The 17,282-nt window shown below is 36.7% G+C and overlaps 1 protein-coding gene across 6 annotated transcripts in view; it reads left to right on the forward strand.

Moving 5' to 3' along the window:
- The window catches only part of FGF14 (fibroblast growth factor 14), a 379,461-nt gene that overhangs the window by 174,840 nt on the left and 187,339 nt on the right, over positions 1–17,282 (forward strand). The window contains exon 1 of one of the 6 annotated variants that reach the window (XM_058827504.1): positions 4,747–4,765. The exons of the other annotated variants lie outside the window; for them this stretch is intronic. Within the exon in view, the coding sequence (XP_058683487.1) occupies positions 4,747–4,765 (19 nt within the window). Of the gene's footprint in view, positions 1–4,746; positions 4,766–17,282 lie in introns of those variants that run through there. 6 annotated transcript variants of the gene reach the window in all.

Below are 17,282 nucleotides of genomic sequence, written 5' to 3' on the forward strand. Positions count from 1 at the left end.
TATTACCCTTTCCAATTAGTCATTCTTGGAGACATGCCTTTTTTAATAAAATGGAGAGGATTTGAATGTAGAGGGAGCCTATAAATATTCTTTAATAGATGTGGCTCTGAAGAATTGGAGTTTTTCAGTAATTTGTCAAAACACACTGAATGAAGCAAGGGGTGAGATCATATTTTTTTTTTTTGCTGCAGCAATGACTTATTTGCTCTGGGAATGAAGCTGTGTGGCTTTAGACAGAATTGTGTCTCCCTCTCTGCTGCATTATTTGATATATGTTAAATTAAGAAGAGCTGGTTTTAACTGGTTGTGTCTTGGCTGTTGCAACTGTGCTAGCTGTGCTGGTGAAATACAGCTTCCATGAGCCATTTGGTTTACCGGTACCTGTAATTTAAAAGATACTTTCCTCTCCTCCCTGTTATTTCTCCTGTGTGTAATGTTTTCAGCCTTTTTAATTTCAGTGCCACTTAATACATTAGCAACTTTTAGAAAGATGTTATCATATACACATCAGACATATCTGATACTCTCTTGAACAGACTTTCACATCTCTGCCTTTTTTCCCCAGTTATGATGGGTAATATTGAATCTCTTTATGAAGAGAAGATGCTGCACCATTAAGCACAGATAGTACTCCCTTCTCTGATGTCCTGTGGAATATCTAAATTCTCTCTTCAGCCAAATCTGAGAGAGAGAAGTGCTTGTTCCCTTTCCCTGTGCATACTGATTGTTTCTCAACACAACGCTCATCAAAACTCCCTTTGTCCAACCTCTTTTCTAAACCAAACATCCTTTATAAAAGGTTGGAGGAGGTCTCACTTCCAGTAGGGCAAGCTATATCCCCAGTTCCCAGATCCAGTTGACTGGGGGATGATCTGGTATCCCAGGATTGCAGCTTTAGTTCCTTTAATGGTCAATGCTAATACAGCATTATTGGTAAGCTACTGGACAACTACCACTGTTGAAGTAGCATTTGGCTACAGGAATTCATTCCCTCAGTGATTTGTTTTTGGAAACAAAAGGTATACAGGAACACCGCTCTTCTCAAGTAAAACCTAATAACTGTCATTGCACAAAACGTGAACAGCAAACTGTGACCTTTTTATACTTTTTCTCCCAAACACTTGGCATATAATTCTAAAAAAAAAAACAACCTGAAACTGTGTGAATATAAAGCATATTTTTAGAGAGTAAATTTGAGTATTTTTTCACTATTGCACTAATAAGACAATTTAAGCAGTAAGAGAAATAATATTAAATAATGTTAATGAAACTGCAAAATTTGTAAAACACCACTTCTTTTCCTCAATGGAAATTTCACAAGATTTGGTATAATAAAATTTTTTCCCCCGAGGATATTTTGTGGAATTTGTGTTTGAAATTGTTGGAATGGAGAAGTAAAGCCGGGTCTGAGCTGAATGGGTCTCTTGATAGGACTTGGTGCTTTGAATTCAGTCCTTATGCAGTGTGTGGTGATTCTACACTGTTTTTATTAATTTGATACTGTTTGAAATTAATTTTTTGAAAAGGAAAATTGAAAGAACAATGTTTAGATTTGATAGATTGTGTGGTTTCCATCCCTCCTCAATGGTTCAGCAAGTGTGATGAATGGACATAACTCCTTCATGAAGTCTTAAAATGGATGGTGTAGAATTAGTTTAGGTCTGTTTTCATTGAATGTCTGTACCCCATGGGATATTTTTTTTTTAAACAGACTTATTTGGCATGTATTATTTGCTCTCTTTGTGAGAAATGAGCATGTTTGCATTATTGTCACAGATAACTTGCTATCAAAATAACCTCATACTTCTGCAGAATTGGCAGGAGGAATTTTGAAAGGGTGAGAGTTTGGAATTGAAACTGTTATTTGCTGACATGTTCATCTTTATACCAGAATTACACTTTGCAGGGTTGGTGGGTTTTTTTGTGTGCATGTGTGTACATAGTTTCAAGTAACATGACGTGTTAAATCTGTGGTGTGTGTCTCCTGGCAGCTACTGTAAAAATTTAGCCCAGAGGCACTGCCCTCATCTCAGCCAGCCTGTCAGTGGAGTTCAGCAATCTCACAGGATGAGCATTAGCAACCTGTTTCCAGGGTGTCTTGTAATTTGTTACAGCTCAATAAATCTCTGCATGAGCAGTAAAATTTGTGGTGTAAATCCATCCATGGAATCAGCTAAGCCTTACATTTAGAGCAAAGGATAGTTCTGGGCTTTGCAGTGTGTCTGTGTATGAAGGGTTGGTTGGGCCTTCCCACTTTCTCAGTGGATAGCTTTGGATCTCTGCCCCAAATCCTTTGGGTCCTGTCGTTTATCTGGGTACATATAGAGATCAATAAGCAATAAAGAAAAGGTCCTGTAAGCAAGGGAATTAATTGAGTCCAGTATTTTTGTATATATTAAAAATAAAGTTGTCAAAGATTCTAACTGTGAAAAAGCTAAAATGTATGAAGTGAAACTCTGTTAAGTGAGGATATAAGTGAAATTGATACTAGTATTTTCCACATTGATACACTATTGTCTTTAGAATTCTTTAGTCTGCTGCCTTCTCTAATTATTGGTCAAATGCTTAGAGACGTAATTAAGGAAAATAAGTATTTTACTGTACTTTGTACTGTAAAAATGCAACACTTCTTGAGTTTAACTACTTTTAACGAAAAGAAGTTTTTTCCTGTGAGATCTGTGCTAGAAAAAGCATATACAGAAGACTCAAAGTATTAACATTGGTCACATGACAGAATTTACCATTTCAGTAGCAAATAATGAACATGTCTGAAGGTAACTTAGAAGAATTGGTAAAATCATGTTATCTTCAGACACAGAAAAGCCTTATGCTTACAATACCCAATGAAAATGTAATCTTCTTCTTAAGATCACAATGTGCCTGAAATGTTCATTTCTGTAGAGAGAGTGTTGTAAGCATAGAACCTTCACACTGTCAGGGGATAGTATCTCTCCCTAAAAACTGAGCTTTCTGTTTCAAAGGGATGCTGTTAATGTTTTGAACACCTAAATTTGCATCGCCTGTGAAAATGGATTTCAAAGACAATGAGAGCCTACTCTAGGATTAGAGAAGGCATTTCTGTTTTTCTTGCTCTGTTGGACCCAGGAGTATAAGAAATTAGTTAGCTCCCAGGTAGAGTGAAAAGCAAGTGAAGCTAATGGTTTGAAACAAATTTATGTTTTGGAAATCAGCTTTCCTAAGGAAAGGAGAAGGAAGGTCAGTAAGGACTTAAGTAATATCAGAGTATCACAAAAAGCAATGGAAGGTAAAATGATAAGTTTTAAGATTGTTTAAGATTGTGCCTTTTTTTTTTTATTTTTATTTTTATTTTTATTTTTATTTTATTTTTTTTTTTTTTAATCTGGAAGGGAGGAACTAATCAATTTGACCCCACAACAGCAAGACCAGAGTATGATCTCATTTCCAAATTATTCAGACAAAGCTGGAATTCTTCTGACTCCCATGCGAAGGAAATTGAGGCCTGTAATCTCCAACAGCATGCTGTTCTTGGGAATATAGATGTGTATTTGTAGTTAGCATGGAGGAACCTTAAGGAAATTAGAGAAGACCCATATTTAAACTCAAGGTGGATACCCAACCGAGAGACACAGTATGTATTTTTTGCACTGCCAATTTGAAATTTAAATGAGTAACAGTTTCACACATGTAAGTTATAGACAGAGCCTTTTTTCAGAAGACTGTTGCAATACAAACAGCATATGGCTTGTGCCCTTTGTCACCCTTGTTCTGGAAGCGACTGCTTTACACCGACAGTTACAGTGACCGAGGGACATAAGATCTCTTGAAGTCTGTCACCTGGTGCTAAACTGAGGTTCCAGTCACTCTGCAGAGATCTGTAAACACTCTTATTTGGGCAAGCGTAAGTGAAAAGAGGCTTTATTATGAATCAGCATTTCTGGAGTCTTTAGTTCTTTGAGGCAATAATTAAGTGATGGTTGTAGGAAGAAATTTCTGTGTTGGCATTATTTATTGAGGCAGAAGACATTCAAGCATTTTTGTTTCTAGGCTCATTCTTGTAGCACAGGGAGCTGGTGCATAATCTGAACAAAGTTTTAGATTGCACAGGATTTTATCCATTTTTGATGCATATAGTCAAGCAATGTCAGATGAATTCATATGAATTTTACCTTTAATAGTGCTTAGAGACAAAAGTCCTCCTTGGTGATTTATTGTATTATAAGTTTGGTGTCCTGACCTAGCTCCTTTACAAATACTCCTGTGTTTAGCCATCAATGATGTGGTTTCCCCAGCTTTTCTCCTTGAGGATTGAGCATCTTCAGTGTGACCTTGACTTCTGGCATGCACTTCCAGATTTGCATTTTATTGTAATTCTAATTGTGTGTATCAAAACCAAAACAATGCCCTACTCTTAAACTGGGTAGGGTTTTGGTGAAAGTTGTTTGTTTTTTTTTTTAAATAAATGGGCGCTTTAAAATTTTTAATGTTTATTATTTTATGTTTTCTAAAGTACTTTAAAGGGGCTATTTCAGCCTCGTCAATCTAAATTCAAGCCAGTGCTTCTGTGATGAGAACCAATACATGAAAGCAGCACAGTTCTCTTAAGTTTTTTTTAATTGTTTTTTGATTTTTTTCTTTCTTTTAGAAGTACGCAAGGTTTATTTTTTTTCTTTGCCCCTCAGATTTTCATGTTTTCTATTTGGTTGGTTTACCAAAGAAGGAAAAGAAGAAAAACCTGCTGAGCATATGTTGTCAAACCTCTGCCAGATGCATGAAATAGTCAAGAGTAAGAATAAGGGTAAAAGAAGAAATCCTTTTAACTGTTGAAACTGCTAAATCTGTCCTTAAAGAGACTTCTCACAGTGTGACTACAGGATTTTGCTTGAGCACCTTAACCCCAAGGCTGTCCATGCTGTAAATCAGCTTGGAATGGGATTAGGAAAAGTAGAAAAGTTTTGTGCTTGTTTTATGGTCTGAAACATGTGTTGAGCTTGATGATATGACAACACCCACTCTTTAGGTTTTTATTTTCAGTTTTTAATTTTTTTCAGCTTTTTTTTAAGGGTTTTTTCCCATTTTTTGCAAGTATGCTTGATTACTTTATACTTGGAGCATTACTATCAGCACTGAAAAATTTTAAGATAAAGATAAAATTTTCCCATTTTATATTATTTCCTGTCAGCTGTAGCAATGGTTTTAGGGAACAGGACCTAAAAGTCAGTGTTTGGGGTATGGCCAGCTGTTGTGCAGCTGCATCAGTGTCTCCTCTGGCAGTGCTGCCTGCAGGGCTTCATGGGGGGACCAGCTGCCTGGTGTAGCCCATTCCCAGCCTGTGACTCTGGTGCATTCAGGCCAACACCAGCCCTCAAGGGAAAATACTTGAATTCTGGAGTTCAAGGAAACAACATGCCCTTCCTGTCCCTAGCTTGTTCCTTAGAAAGATGACTTGTGTGCCCTGCTTGGCCTACTGAAATCGGGACTGGAGTTCCAAGCTGACTTAAGAGTCAGAAGCTCCAAGGAATGTGAGCTCATGTCTCTTGTCAATGGTATTTCCCACTGCTTGGTTTTTGACGACTTGCACTTAGAGCATGAATGTCTTACTTTATGTCTAATTCTTCTTGGGCATTTTATGCTTGCTCTCAGTCTATTTCCGAATTTTCTATTCTGCTTTTTGAACAAGATAAAAAAAAATTACACATTATTTAGACATTGCCATTTAGATATGCCTAATTTAAGACAGCTGTTTCCTTCAGAGGATTATTTTTTTAAGTCCTTTTATGGATTCAGGCCCAGAAATTTTAAAGTTTTGGTCTTCTGATGTCTGGTGTTAGAATAGTCTCAGCCACTCTGTAGATTTAGTAGCAATAAATTATCTTGAGAGGTTTATGGAAGAGCAAAAAATTGAGTCTGCATCCAAGGCTAGGACTTTAATCAAGGACTCTTTCTTGTAGCATATGGTTTTCTGTGTTGCTCTGCTGGTTCAACTGATGAGTGTCAGTGCACTACTTTGCAATTAAGCAGGATTCTTCATGTTATGTTTCTGAAACCAGGATTGGATATCTATTTAGCCAAGCTGGTTACATCAGTAGTCTGATTATTGGGATAAACTAAAAATCAATAGTTACATGACAGTATTTATGTACAAGGCCATCCAAATAATTTTTGTTATTTTCATGACCAACCAGTGCCCTGCCAAAGTTATTTGCAGCCTTTTTGGGGATGCAGTTTCTTTTTAGAGCTGATCGAAACTAACTGTGGGTCTAACCCCTCACCTGGACCCTCAGGGACTTGCAGCTTCAGTCTCCTTTGCACTTGTGCAGCATGCAGATGAGTCATATTGATTTCTCTTGTGGATAATTAACTAATGAAAGCACAGGATCCAGGGCTTCATTAGATCACCAGCCTTATCCTATTTGCCCTCCATCCATGTCTTCATGAGATCTGGCAGGAAGCAGAGTAGAAACATGTTTTTGGCAGGAATATGTGATTAGGTGTAGACAGGTGTAACATATTTCACTTTCTGCCAAAGAAGGCAGTGATTTAATGTTTGTGTTAAGGCAATATTAAATGACATTATTTTTAGGGTAATATTAAGTAAAAGTAGGCAATATTTTTAGAATAGCATTTTTAAATTCATTAAAATCATTAATAAATTGATACCCAACCAGCCTAAGCACAGTACAAACATATAAGAAAAGGATATATATTATATAGAATTATATATTATTAATATTTTATTATTATAATATATAATAATCATGTAATATATATTATTATATATATTATATTTTTAATTAAAGTGTGTTTATACTACATATGCATAGTTTTATCTTGGCTCTCTTAGAAGCTTTGACCTCATGCTCTGTGAATATTAATGTGTCCTATCACAATTGCATCTTTAATGTTAATACTTTGAATCTGGTAAAACCCCCTATATTTGTAACAAGTAATGGGAATTTGTGATCAACAGGCTTTTTCCTACAGACCTTCCCTCTCCTGGACAGTATCCTTAAAGTATTAGGAAGCCTGTATATTAAATGACTTACAGTTTCCACCTGAGAAAATATATCTGAATCCGATAAAGGTGACCTAAGGCCATCTGAAGGAACAAGGGAAAAGGTCTCAATGAGCAATTAGGCATATTTTACTGTATCACAAGTTAATTAAGTTCCTTCACTGAAGCGTGAGGAAAGCTACTTTTTGTTAGAAGGATTTGAGATAAACTTTATTTGGGATGCAAACTCAAAAGAAGTCAGACATCTTAACCATGTGGGTACTGAAACTGTTCTCTCTGAAGTGTGAAGACCAGATGCTTTTCTTTCTAAAAATGTCAAAAAGAAACATGCCTATTAGCATCTTTCATAAAACAGGTCTTTATTTATTGTTTTTGTTGTTATTTTTTTAAAAAAAATATTGTTAACCTTCTCTTCAACTTTTGTTCAATCCCAAAAGAGAATGGCTCCTGATTATGCTTTCACTTGTGTTAGTGCACAATAATCAAAGTATCTTATTTACAAGCAAACAAATAATTATATGTAGCAAGCATCTTCATGTGATGCTGAAGGTATGTAGTAAAATACCTGTTATATCTATAATAGCATGATAAAATCTGGTTAGTTATATGGTAGATGTACTGACTCCCTGAAAAACAAAAACAAAAAATGTTTTGCCACTGCAGTTGTTTTTTAGAAGGGGCTATTGGTTAAAGTTATCGTTCTCTCCTGCTTTATAATAGATTTGCTTTTAGCTTATTTCCCTGAAACTTCATATTCCAGGCATAATGACTAGAAAGTAGCACATTGTGAGATCACAGTAATTAGTAGTATGGTTAAAAGTTCAGTGTCTTCTACAACCTCTGGACATTTTCTTTCCTGAGTCAGAGTCAGCTGGCAGTGAATAATGTTTTTTAAATGATTTATTGCATTACTGATGGAACGAAATGTGCTTTGACTGCATGACTGTTGGGAAGTGGCATGAAAAAAACAGGGGGCAGTGGAGAGGTATGGGAGGGACTCTCAGATTCCAGTACTGCATGGTTCTGTGAAGAAAAACATTTTAGGGCTGATACTTAACACCCTCTGCTAACCTGTATGCTTTTGTAACTTTAACTTGTATGAGACATTGAACTGATGTGTGATATTTGGGAGAAATAGCAGTTTTATATCTTGGCCCAGGCTATACTAGAAGGAATGGAAAATAATTGCAAAACCTTTCCCACACCCCAAACATTTTGTCATTGTTTCCTGAATGTTTATTATCAGCTCTACTTCTAAAAGGAAAGCTCAGTGCATGGTCCTCTGTTTCTACATCTTCTAGTGAGAGCCTTGGACTGCCACAAACCCTTGAGCAGTAAACAGAGCTGGAGAATTTCTTTAGGTTACAAACAATCTGGCAGGACTGACAGGTCCAAGTTAAACTGTGTAAAGTGTTCTTTGCCACAGGTACTTCATTAAATTTCATTAAACTATTAGCAGTCAAGGAAAAAATAAGCAAAACCTCCCTTGATACACATGTCCTATGATAAGTCCTGGTTTGTAAAAGTCTCTTTACAAAGATCCTGACAGGAATCTTTCTTTACTGAATTGCTGCATCATCAATGTGAAAATGAAGCCTTTTCCCAGCTGCTTTAAAATGTCGGGAAATTGTTGGCAGGTACAGCAGAGAGCTAAAGCACTTTTCTTTCTCTCAGCAGGTTGCCAGCATTGAGGACTGTTGGGGAGGAAGTTTCTCTAGGTAGTAATAAATATAATAATAAAGTTCCTGATGGCTCCTCTGACACAGAAATGTTCCTTTTTGCTCTGTTTTGGTGACAGAAATAAAAAGAAAGCAAGTGAAGGGTTCTAGTAATCCATTTCCTGAAAATATCAAACTGACAAATACCCACGTCATGGATACCAACTTTCCCCTCATACTTTTGCTCAAAAGTGAAGCCTCTGATGCCTCTTGCTTCTTTATGTTTTGGCTCCTTAACTGTAGGAGAGCATATCTGTGGGGTGGTGGCATCTTTTTTCAGTAGTGTAAGTTCTATATCAATTCCTTGTATGAATATAGCTGACTATCTTTTTATTTCTTGAGGACTGTAGTTGTTTATTTAACTTTTGCCTGTATAGTAGGGAAGTAGGGATTTTGCATAGTGTCCGCCTATTTTTCTCCTTGTTTGACAGGCTATGGAAAAATAGTCACACCTATTTTTTTATTGTTTTTGTTGGTTTGTTTTTGATCCTGAGTGTACTAGTCCTCTTCTTGGTTATGGATTCATTTGGGTGTATATAATTAAGAATTTAACATTCTTCCAGTTGCCAGCAGTAAGGGTGCCCAAGCTCAGGCTTGCTAGAGCTCTTCTAAGCTTAAATCCAGGTGGCAAAGAGCTTTTCCCAAAAAAAGTTTTCATTTTTCATTTCTAGTACTGGGAGTTAAAACAGGACCTCTTTGAGTGTTTCACTCTCATTTGAACCTAATTAATTATTCATTAATGTGAAGAAATAGGAAAACAAAAACTTTTTACTTGAAGGAGAAAGCAGGAGAAAATGGAATGTGAGGAAATGTCAACTAGATATATAATAAAAAAAGACAAATGTCACTTATATTCAGGAATCTAATTCACTTCATAGCTACAACAACTAAATTCTTTGGTCTCATTGAATCACAAAATAAATAAGCCTCTTTGGCAGGTTCTTGGCAGCTAAAGGCAGCATCCCACACTTCCCTTCCCACTCTTTGTGCTCTTGCACCACCAATCACCACTGAAGGTGCAACAGAATTTGTGAATTTTTGCAATATTTATGAATTTTTGCAGCATTCCTAGTCTGGCTCCCATAGGCTTATTCCAGAAAAGGTATTAAAATAACTAGATAGAAACAAGAATATTTTTTTGTCCTCTGAAAAAAGTGTCTATTGAGTGCCCTTTGATGTGAGGGCAGATCCTTTATGAGTTTGAACTGGAGGCCAGTTTGACAGTCTGGCTTTTCCCTCCCACCAGCTGATTGTGTTGTGCAGTAAATGCTCTTATATGATGATATTACATGAACTTACAGCTCAATGTCAGTCAGAGATGGAATAGACTTGTCATCCTCTTTTTCCTTTGATTACTGAAAGAAAAGGAATGAATTGTCTCAGATCAAGGTGACCCACTTGTCTATTCCTGTCCTGTTGCAGCAGTCTGCAGTATTGGACATACAGTCAGAGCTTGAGTCCCTAGTAGTACTACAGAATGTCATGTGAAACTCTGGGTTACCTTCAGTCACGTCCAAACTGGTGCCAGTGAGATGATTACTTCCTCTCAGACAGAGGGTCTTATTCGGTCCCTCTAAGCTTTGTAGCACCAGACCTCACACAGATCAGAGGAGATCCCTATTTTGATGTATAAACAGGATTGCATATCCAGGCTTCTCTCTGAGGCTGATTTTTGAAGTTTCCTGAGAAATGCCCTTGAGACTAAAGGGACAAAGTTTTCCTTTAACGTTTCTCTTCCTCCTTTAAGGAACAGTGGCAAGTGTGCTGCGAAAGCAAGTAATTTCTCTTGAGCACATTGTAAAGGAAAATGATGCAGAAAAATAGTCTGTAAAATACAGTGTGTTTTTGGGCTATAAATAAGGCTTTTCATGGGTGAAATAGAAAAACATGTCTCATGATTCCATGAGACAAAGAGGAAAATAAGCTTATGGCCTTGTTTGCTAAATCAAAAAAAAAAGTAAAAAGCCTTCCCAACCTGAACTGGGCATCAGATCTTTGTATGGATTTGGAGGATTGCTTCCTGACCTGCTGCATCTTCAGTAATTTCACATAATTTATTTCAACATAAATAGCTTCTCCTCCTGGATGAAGTCTCACTTCTTGAACAGTTCCTTTTTCTTAACAGTTTAATCAAACTAATTGTGACAAGCAGTGTATTTGTATAAATATTTAAATGTGAAGCATGAGGATTGAATTATTTATTCCGCAAATGTAAGCTTAATGTAACTATCTTTGGAAACCATCTCTTTCTCCTATGGTTGTGCAGTTTGGTCATGCGTGCTCTCTGCTCAATTCCATGTTTAATGTTGCAAATGGCTCAAATAAATTATATTATTTGCATAAAAGCTAAACAAGATGCCAGAAGAAACAAAACACAGGAGGTACCTTAGTTTAGCACATACAAAAACTAGTTGTCTTTCTAAATTCAGCCCTCAAGGGACCCTAGATTCCTGAAAATGGGTTAACAAAGATACAGATGATGTCATTCATTGTCCAGTCTTGTCTCATGCATGAAGAGGCATATGTTCTGACCAGATTTTTCTCTTGTCTGATTTTGTGGCCTGTAGTGCTTCTGCACCACCCCTTTCTGGGGGGGAGCAGAGCTGTATGTAATAGTGTATCCCACTGCGTGGATGAGTTATTGCTCTTTAGGGAAAAAAGCAGTGCTAAACATGAAAAAGATATCACGCCACAAACCATACCACAGCCCAGTCAGTGTGTGACTGGTAGAGTCTCTTGCTTGACTGCATGCATTAAAGGGTAGCTTAACAGTGCAGAAATATTTCTTCCTTGCACTTTCCAACCCAAGACTCGGATCAGCTGGCCCCAGTGCTGTCATCCCAGCAGCAGAGGTTCCACCCAGCTGCTGCTGCTCCCCTGGGCTTCATCCACCGAGCCAAGAGCTGCTTCAGCAGCCGTGCTTCAGGAGAGAGGCAAGGAGCAGGAGAGCAGGTCTGAGAGGGGGAATAGAGTCGGTGGCATAGGTAGAAATCAGTATTTGTATTTGGCATGCTTATTTTCACCTTTATTAGGCTCTGCAGCAATAGGGTCAGTATCTCTAGACTTTACCTTGTGCCTCCTTACCTTACACTTCTAATTTACGGGGATCAGGGCAAAAAACCTCAATGGTATCAGTGAGTGAGCTGAAATTAGTTAACAACAGTATACTCCAAGCTCAGAAAGAGCAGTAGAGAGAGTTTCCCAGCCCTATCCTTCCAACTCCCTGTGTATTCTTCCTTTAAACGTTATGGAAGCATATTCTCAGGGGAGAATGTTCCCCTCCTGCTGATGGCCTCTGGTGCAGATATCATCTGCAGCATGTTTGGGGAATGCTTTTACTTTCTCACTTAGCTGTAGAACAGAGCTGCAGCAAAAAAAAATTCTTTTCTGCTTTTGAAAACACCTTATTATGAAAAATTTCTTGTTTAAATAATTCAGGATGTCAGCAGTACTTCAGACATGTTTAGTGGTTGATGTTAACATTGGGAGTTTTCAGTGGGAGGTGAAGTATAATCCCAAGGAATTATGCTACAGAAACCAGAGGGTAGACACCAATCCCTCCTGAGCTGCTTTTTTTTTTCTTAACTTCTATTTTTATTTTTTCTGAATAAAATTTGCACTGATTCTCAGCTGTCTTGATGAGAGACCTAGAGAAGACAATTTACCTGAGCTCAGCTTGTTGTGAGACTGCAGTTTTACTCACAAGCAGCCAGGTTTTGCTACAATCTTACTGTTTGAACCCCAGAAACCTGTCCTAGCGCTTGTACTCAGATCAAGTATGGAAGGTAGGAATTATTTCCAATTGGGTCTCACTCCTATATCTCAATTGCCTCTGTCAAATACCATCAAATTTTATCAAAATCAAGCATGTCTTGAAACTTTTGATGGGGTTTTCTAGGACCTAATTTATTTTTTTAGGTTGACACAAATCTCTCTTGCAATAAGTGGGATTTCAGAGTTCAGGCTATTTCTTTGATATGTCAGAAACCTAGGCACATGTTTTTGTGTTAGGTGTACACTGGTGCCATGCCTTTCTGGCTCATGTGCTTTGCTGGAGAGGAGGCTTTTTCACGAGATGTCAAAACTCTAAAAAGTTGAGGGGAAAAAACTTTCAAAATATTTTTGTGACTTTTTTATTTTTCATCCAGCTCTGCCTGTGTCCTTCAGATGATTTGATTCTCTGAAAAGAAATTGTGTGACTATTTCTAGAGTTGCTTCTGGGCTTGATGACATAATTTACTCAGTTTAGCAGAACTGCAAAAGTCTAAATTAACAAACAACTGTGGTCTGGTGATTGAACTAGATCAACAAATAGTGTTTTCAATGAAGCATTGCAGCTTTTTTTTTCTCCAAGGTTTCTTTCACTGGCAGGGTGTCAGCAGGGGGAGGAGAGCTATTCAATGTACAGATCAGAGCACAGCTAAATTTTACTATATTACAGTTTTGGAGGGCCTTTATTTCTCTCTGCCATGGGTGTTGATCATTTCCAGTAGAACTGAATTTCCTACAAAGATACCAGTTTAAATTGTGCTTTTTTTATCACACGTAAAAAAAAGAAAAATCCAGCTTGGTCTCAGCAATTGACTTCTCTCAAAGGAAATACCTATTTCAGTGACATGTTGTCAGAGGATGCTTTACAACACCCACAGCAACATTTTGGGGATGTTGAGAGAGCATGAGCATCTACTGAGCACCCCATGCAGAAGGCTACAGCAAGAAGGGTTTTGACACCACCCAGCCAAAGCTTTCTAAAGCCCTGTTGGTTTTTTTTTCTCATTAGGGCCAAAGATAGACAAAGCAGAGCACCTCTGGGTTACCCCCCTTATTTGTTCCTGCTACTTTGCAGGTATGAAACAGCCAAACAGCGTCCTTGTGGTTTTTTTCCTTAAAAAAATAATTTTTTTCTGCTATTCAATTCCTATCTAGCTGAAAAATATTTTCATTAAAATGTGAAATTAGATATTTGTCCTGTATGATGGGACAAGGAAACCACTGTAAAACTCTTCAAACCAAAGCTACGTGGTGAAAAGGAAAGTGTTCTCCTGGATCATGTGCCATTTCAAATGGCAGAGAATTTTGCCCATAATGCTGAAGTAGCAGAATTTACTTGAATATCTCAGGCGCTTAAAAAGAAAACCCAGGAAACTAACTGATATTTTTGCTTAATTTATACCAAAATTTTAGATATATACCCTATAAAGAAATTGTTCCAAAATAAACAAGTGTTACTCTTCTTTTAAAGAATTATAAAATTAAATAATAGATGTGAAGGTACAAAAGTAATTTTAATGCCCTCCAGAAGAAAACTGCCTGACTGATTAGCCAGTTTATGTAGCATCTTTCTACTCTGGGCTGCAGCTTTTATCAACCCAGGTACACATTATGGCTGCCCAGAGCAGGAATCTGTGGGTATTCTCACTTCTTTTATCTCACATCTTGAAACTGGGGAGCTGTTAACTTCAGCTGCATCTAAAGATGTATGAATGATGATTGGCACACATTTTCCAATGGGAAGGAGGAGGTTAGGAAAATATGGCACAAGCTTTGGAGGGCGTGGCTCCTGTGGGCTGTGTGCTGCTATCCTCCTGTCTTTTTTTAGCTCAGTTCAGTGACAGTCCCTCGGGGGAATGATGCTTCTTACTTTTATAAAAATGAGAATATTTTTGTATCCCATCATTTAAACAATTTTTTATAGTCTTACATTATTATATTTTCTTTTTGTACTTTATATTTAATCTCCTGACAAAAAAATATAAAATTCTTCCCTGATAGAAGCCAAACTGACATACTAGTTTCGCTAGGGAATTTTAATACAGATTTTCTTTTAAAACAAATTGGATTTTCAAGCTTGCTCCAGAGTAAGGAAATAATTCCATAATACAACCACATGCTTTATAACATCAAAAAGAAATCTGTAAGCTACCATATTGTCAGAAATTAAACCAAATGTGAAGGTAACAAGGCAAATGTGGTTGTTTTTGTAATAGATGCATCTTACATACCATTATATGCCACGACACTATGACTGGATATCTTAAAGGAAATTGTAACAATGGAGAAATGGTGCAAGAAGCCTTGAAAACAGACAGGGCTTCTGGGGGTGGATGAAAGAAACTGGAAAATAAACAAAGGTGGTCTTTGGGGATTGCTGGTAAACAGCAGTTGTCTTACTCAAATGTTAATATTTTCTTCATCACACCAAGAATACATCATTGTTACTTGAAGCACTGTTGGGACACTTCACTGTCTTGTGTGACACCTTGCAAAATTATGAGATTGAGTTCTTTATGCTATGTTGACATGTTATGTGACTGTTTCTCAAACGGTAATATTGACACAGTCAGAAATTAGTGTCTGGTCCAGGCTATTTATTTATCTTGCAAGTGATAAACCAGCATATACCTGTCAAATCTTCCAGAATATTTCAGATTTTTTAAAAAATCATAACTGCACTGAAATTCTGAAAGGCTGTTTTATTTTCCTAAAAGTAGATGGAAAATTACAGAGTTCTGAAATTTAATGTACTTATTTATATGTGGTGTTGTTAGTATACATTCCATTAATTTAATAGAATATATTCTATGTACAAGTGATAGCTGAAGTGACTGACATTACCCAGACTCTTAAGGAATATTAAAAAATGAGAATAAATTTATTTAGGAAGAGAAGAGTGAGTGACTAGAGAAGTTAGACACTCTAGTAAAGATTATGTGCATAGCAAGTAGTTCAGTTAATGCATGACTTCTGACATACTAGAATTTCTGCACTGATATCAGTTTGAATTATAAAGTTATCAAGCATGATGAGAAAAGACAGAAATAATGAATCGTTTTGCTTTAAGGAAAGCTGGGAAAAATGAGAGCTACTGAAGAAGTCAAACATCAGCTAAAAAAACAGAGTCATTTTCTACCTGCAGATTTGGTAATTTATACCAAAGATGTTCTGAACAACTGACCACAAAGTTCTGAGTCAGTGACAAAGTTAAAAAATTCCGATACTAATGATGCATATATGACAGCTGGAAAATGCAATTGGGCAGTACATTTTGTTTCTTTTTAAAGTAAAAATAGACTGATAGAGAACACTGCAACCAGGTTAGTTTGTTATCAGAGCTTGAAGACACCACAGGAGATGCAGTGACTAAGATATCAGAGGGTGAAATTTACTTGAGTCAGTGAGCATAATTTTATGAAGAATGAGACCTGTCACAAAGACATCAGTGATACCATGTCATTCAGATGTGACAATGCTGCCTGCTGACAGTATTTCAGAGTTGTTGTAGGGCTCTTGATTCAATATCACCTGTGTTTGGATTTTAGCAGTCCCATGATCCAATGCTTCGGTGCCCTTATTAAGATTTGTAATTTAATGGCCCTTCTTAAAAATACAGTGGGTATTTTCTACATTCCTTAATCTCATTATTATAACCTCAGCTAGTTTTCCTTTAATGACAGAGTTTAATATTGAGGCCCCTGAGGCAGAGAAACAGAAGCTTCAAAACCTCGGAGTCTTTCTGCATTTAATCAACATTTTTTGAAAGCCTGAAGCTGATGAATTATATTTTATATCAATTTGTAATTAAATATTAAAAGGAAAAAAATTAAGGTTTTGCAACATTTCAATATTATGTTCAATAATATTGATGTTATATAACTGGAAATAGCTATTACAGATTTTATGGAAATCAGTTCTTAGTTGCAGTTGTGCATTCTGGTCAAAATTTCCTATTAGATATGAAGTCAACCAGATCTCTTAAGTGAAGACTTATTCAAGACTTTCTTCTATTTGCCAAAATACCTGTTATATTGACTTACCTTTCATTGCAAACTGCAAGAGTTGACATTTGGATGTACTTTGTCAAGTGAACACTCTTAACATCCTTGGTGTGTTGACACAAGTGGTTTGACTGTGAATGGAGGAAAAGCAGTACAGAGACATCCTTCCTTACAGGAAAACACAGAGGCCAGTGACACTGACTGTTTGAATCTTGGTGTTTTCCCACAGACTGAACGATTGCTAGGGAATCTGGATGGTCAACTACTCACAAAAACTTTGCAAGTTTCTGGTATAAGATTGAAAGTGAGATAATAAAATAGAAACATACTTTATATGACTTATTAATAGGTTGACACATTCATTAGTAGAATACTGCTCTGTACATTTTTTTCTGAAAAAAACATAGATCAGTGTAGAAAAAAACGATTTTTTTTTCTCAGCATTTTCTGCACAAGAGTAGCCTGTTGCATTTCTTTTCCCCATGCATCAATCATCTCAGAATATTTTTATTTTACATCCATACTATATATGTTTAGGAACTGCATAACAAATGATCAGTGTAGATTCTTGTTTATAGTACACCAGCTGGCAGGATTTATAAAGGTCTGCCTGATCCATGTTGATTTGTAAAACAGTGACTTTACTCTGTCATGCTGCTTAGTCTTCAAGGTGTTACTATCTTATGCAAAAGGTAAAAAACACGTTTCAGGATTGTGATATGCTTCAGTAATATGTCTGTTATTTAATTGTTTGGTATTCTAAATAGCCTTTTTATTGACAAGTTTTAAGATTTA

The sequence above is a fragment of the Poecile atricapillus genome, chromosome 1, assembly GCF_030490865.1.
Source record: "Poecile atricapillus isolate bPoeAtr1 chromosome 1, bPoeAtr1.hap1, whole genome shotgun sequence".
Lineage (NCBI taxonomy): Eukaryota > Metazoa > Chordata > Aves > Passeriformes > Paridae > Poecile > Poecile atricapillus.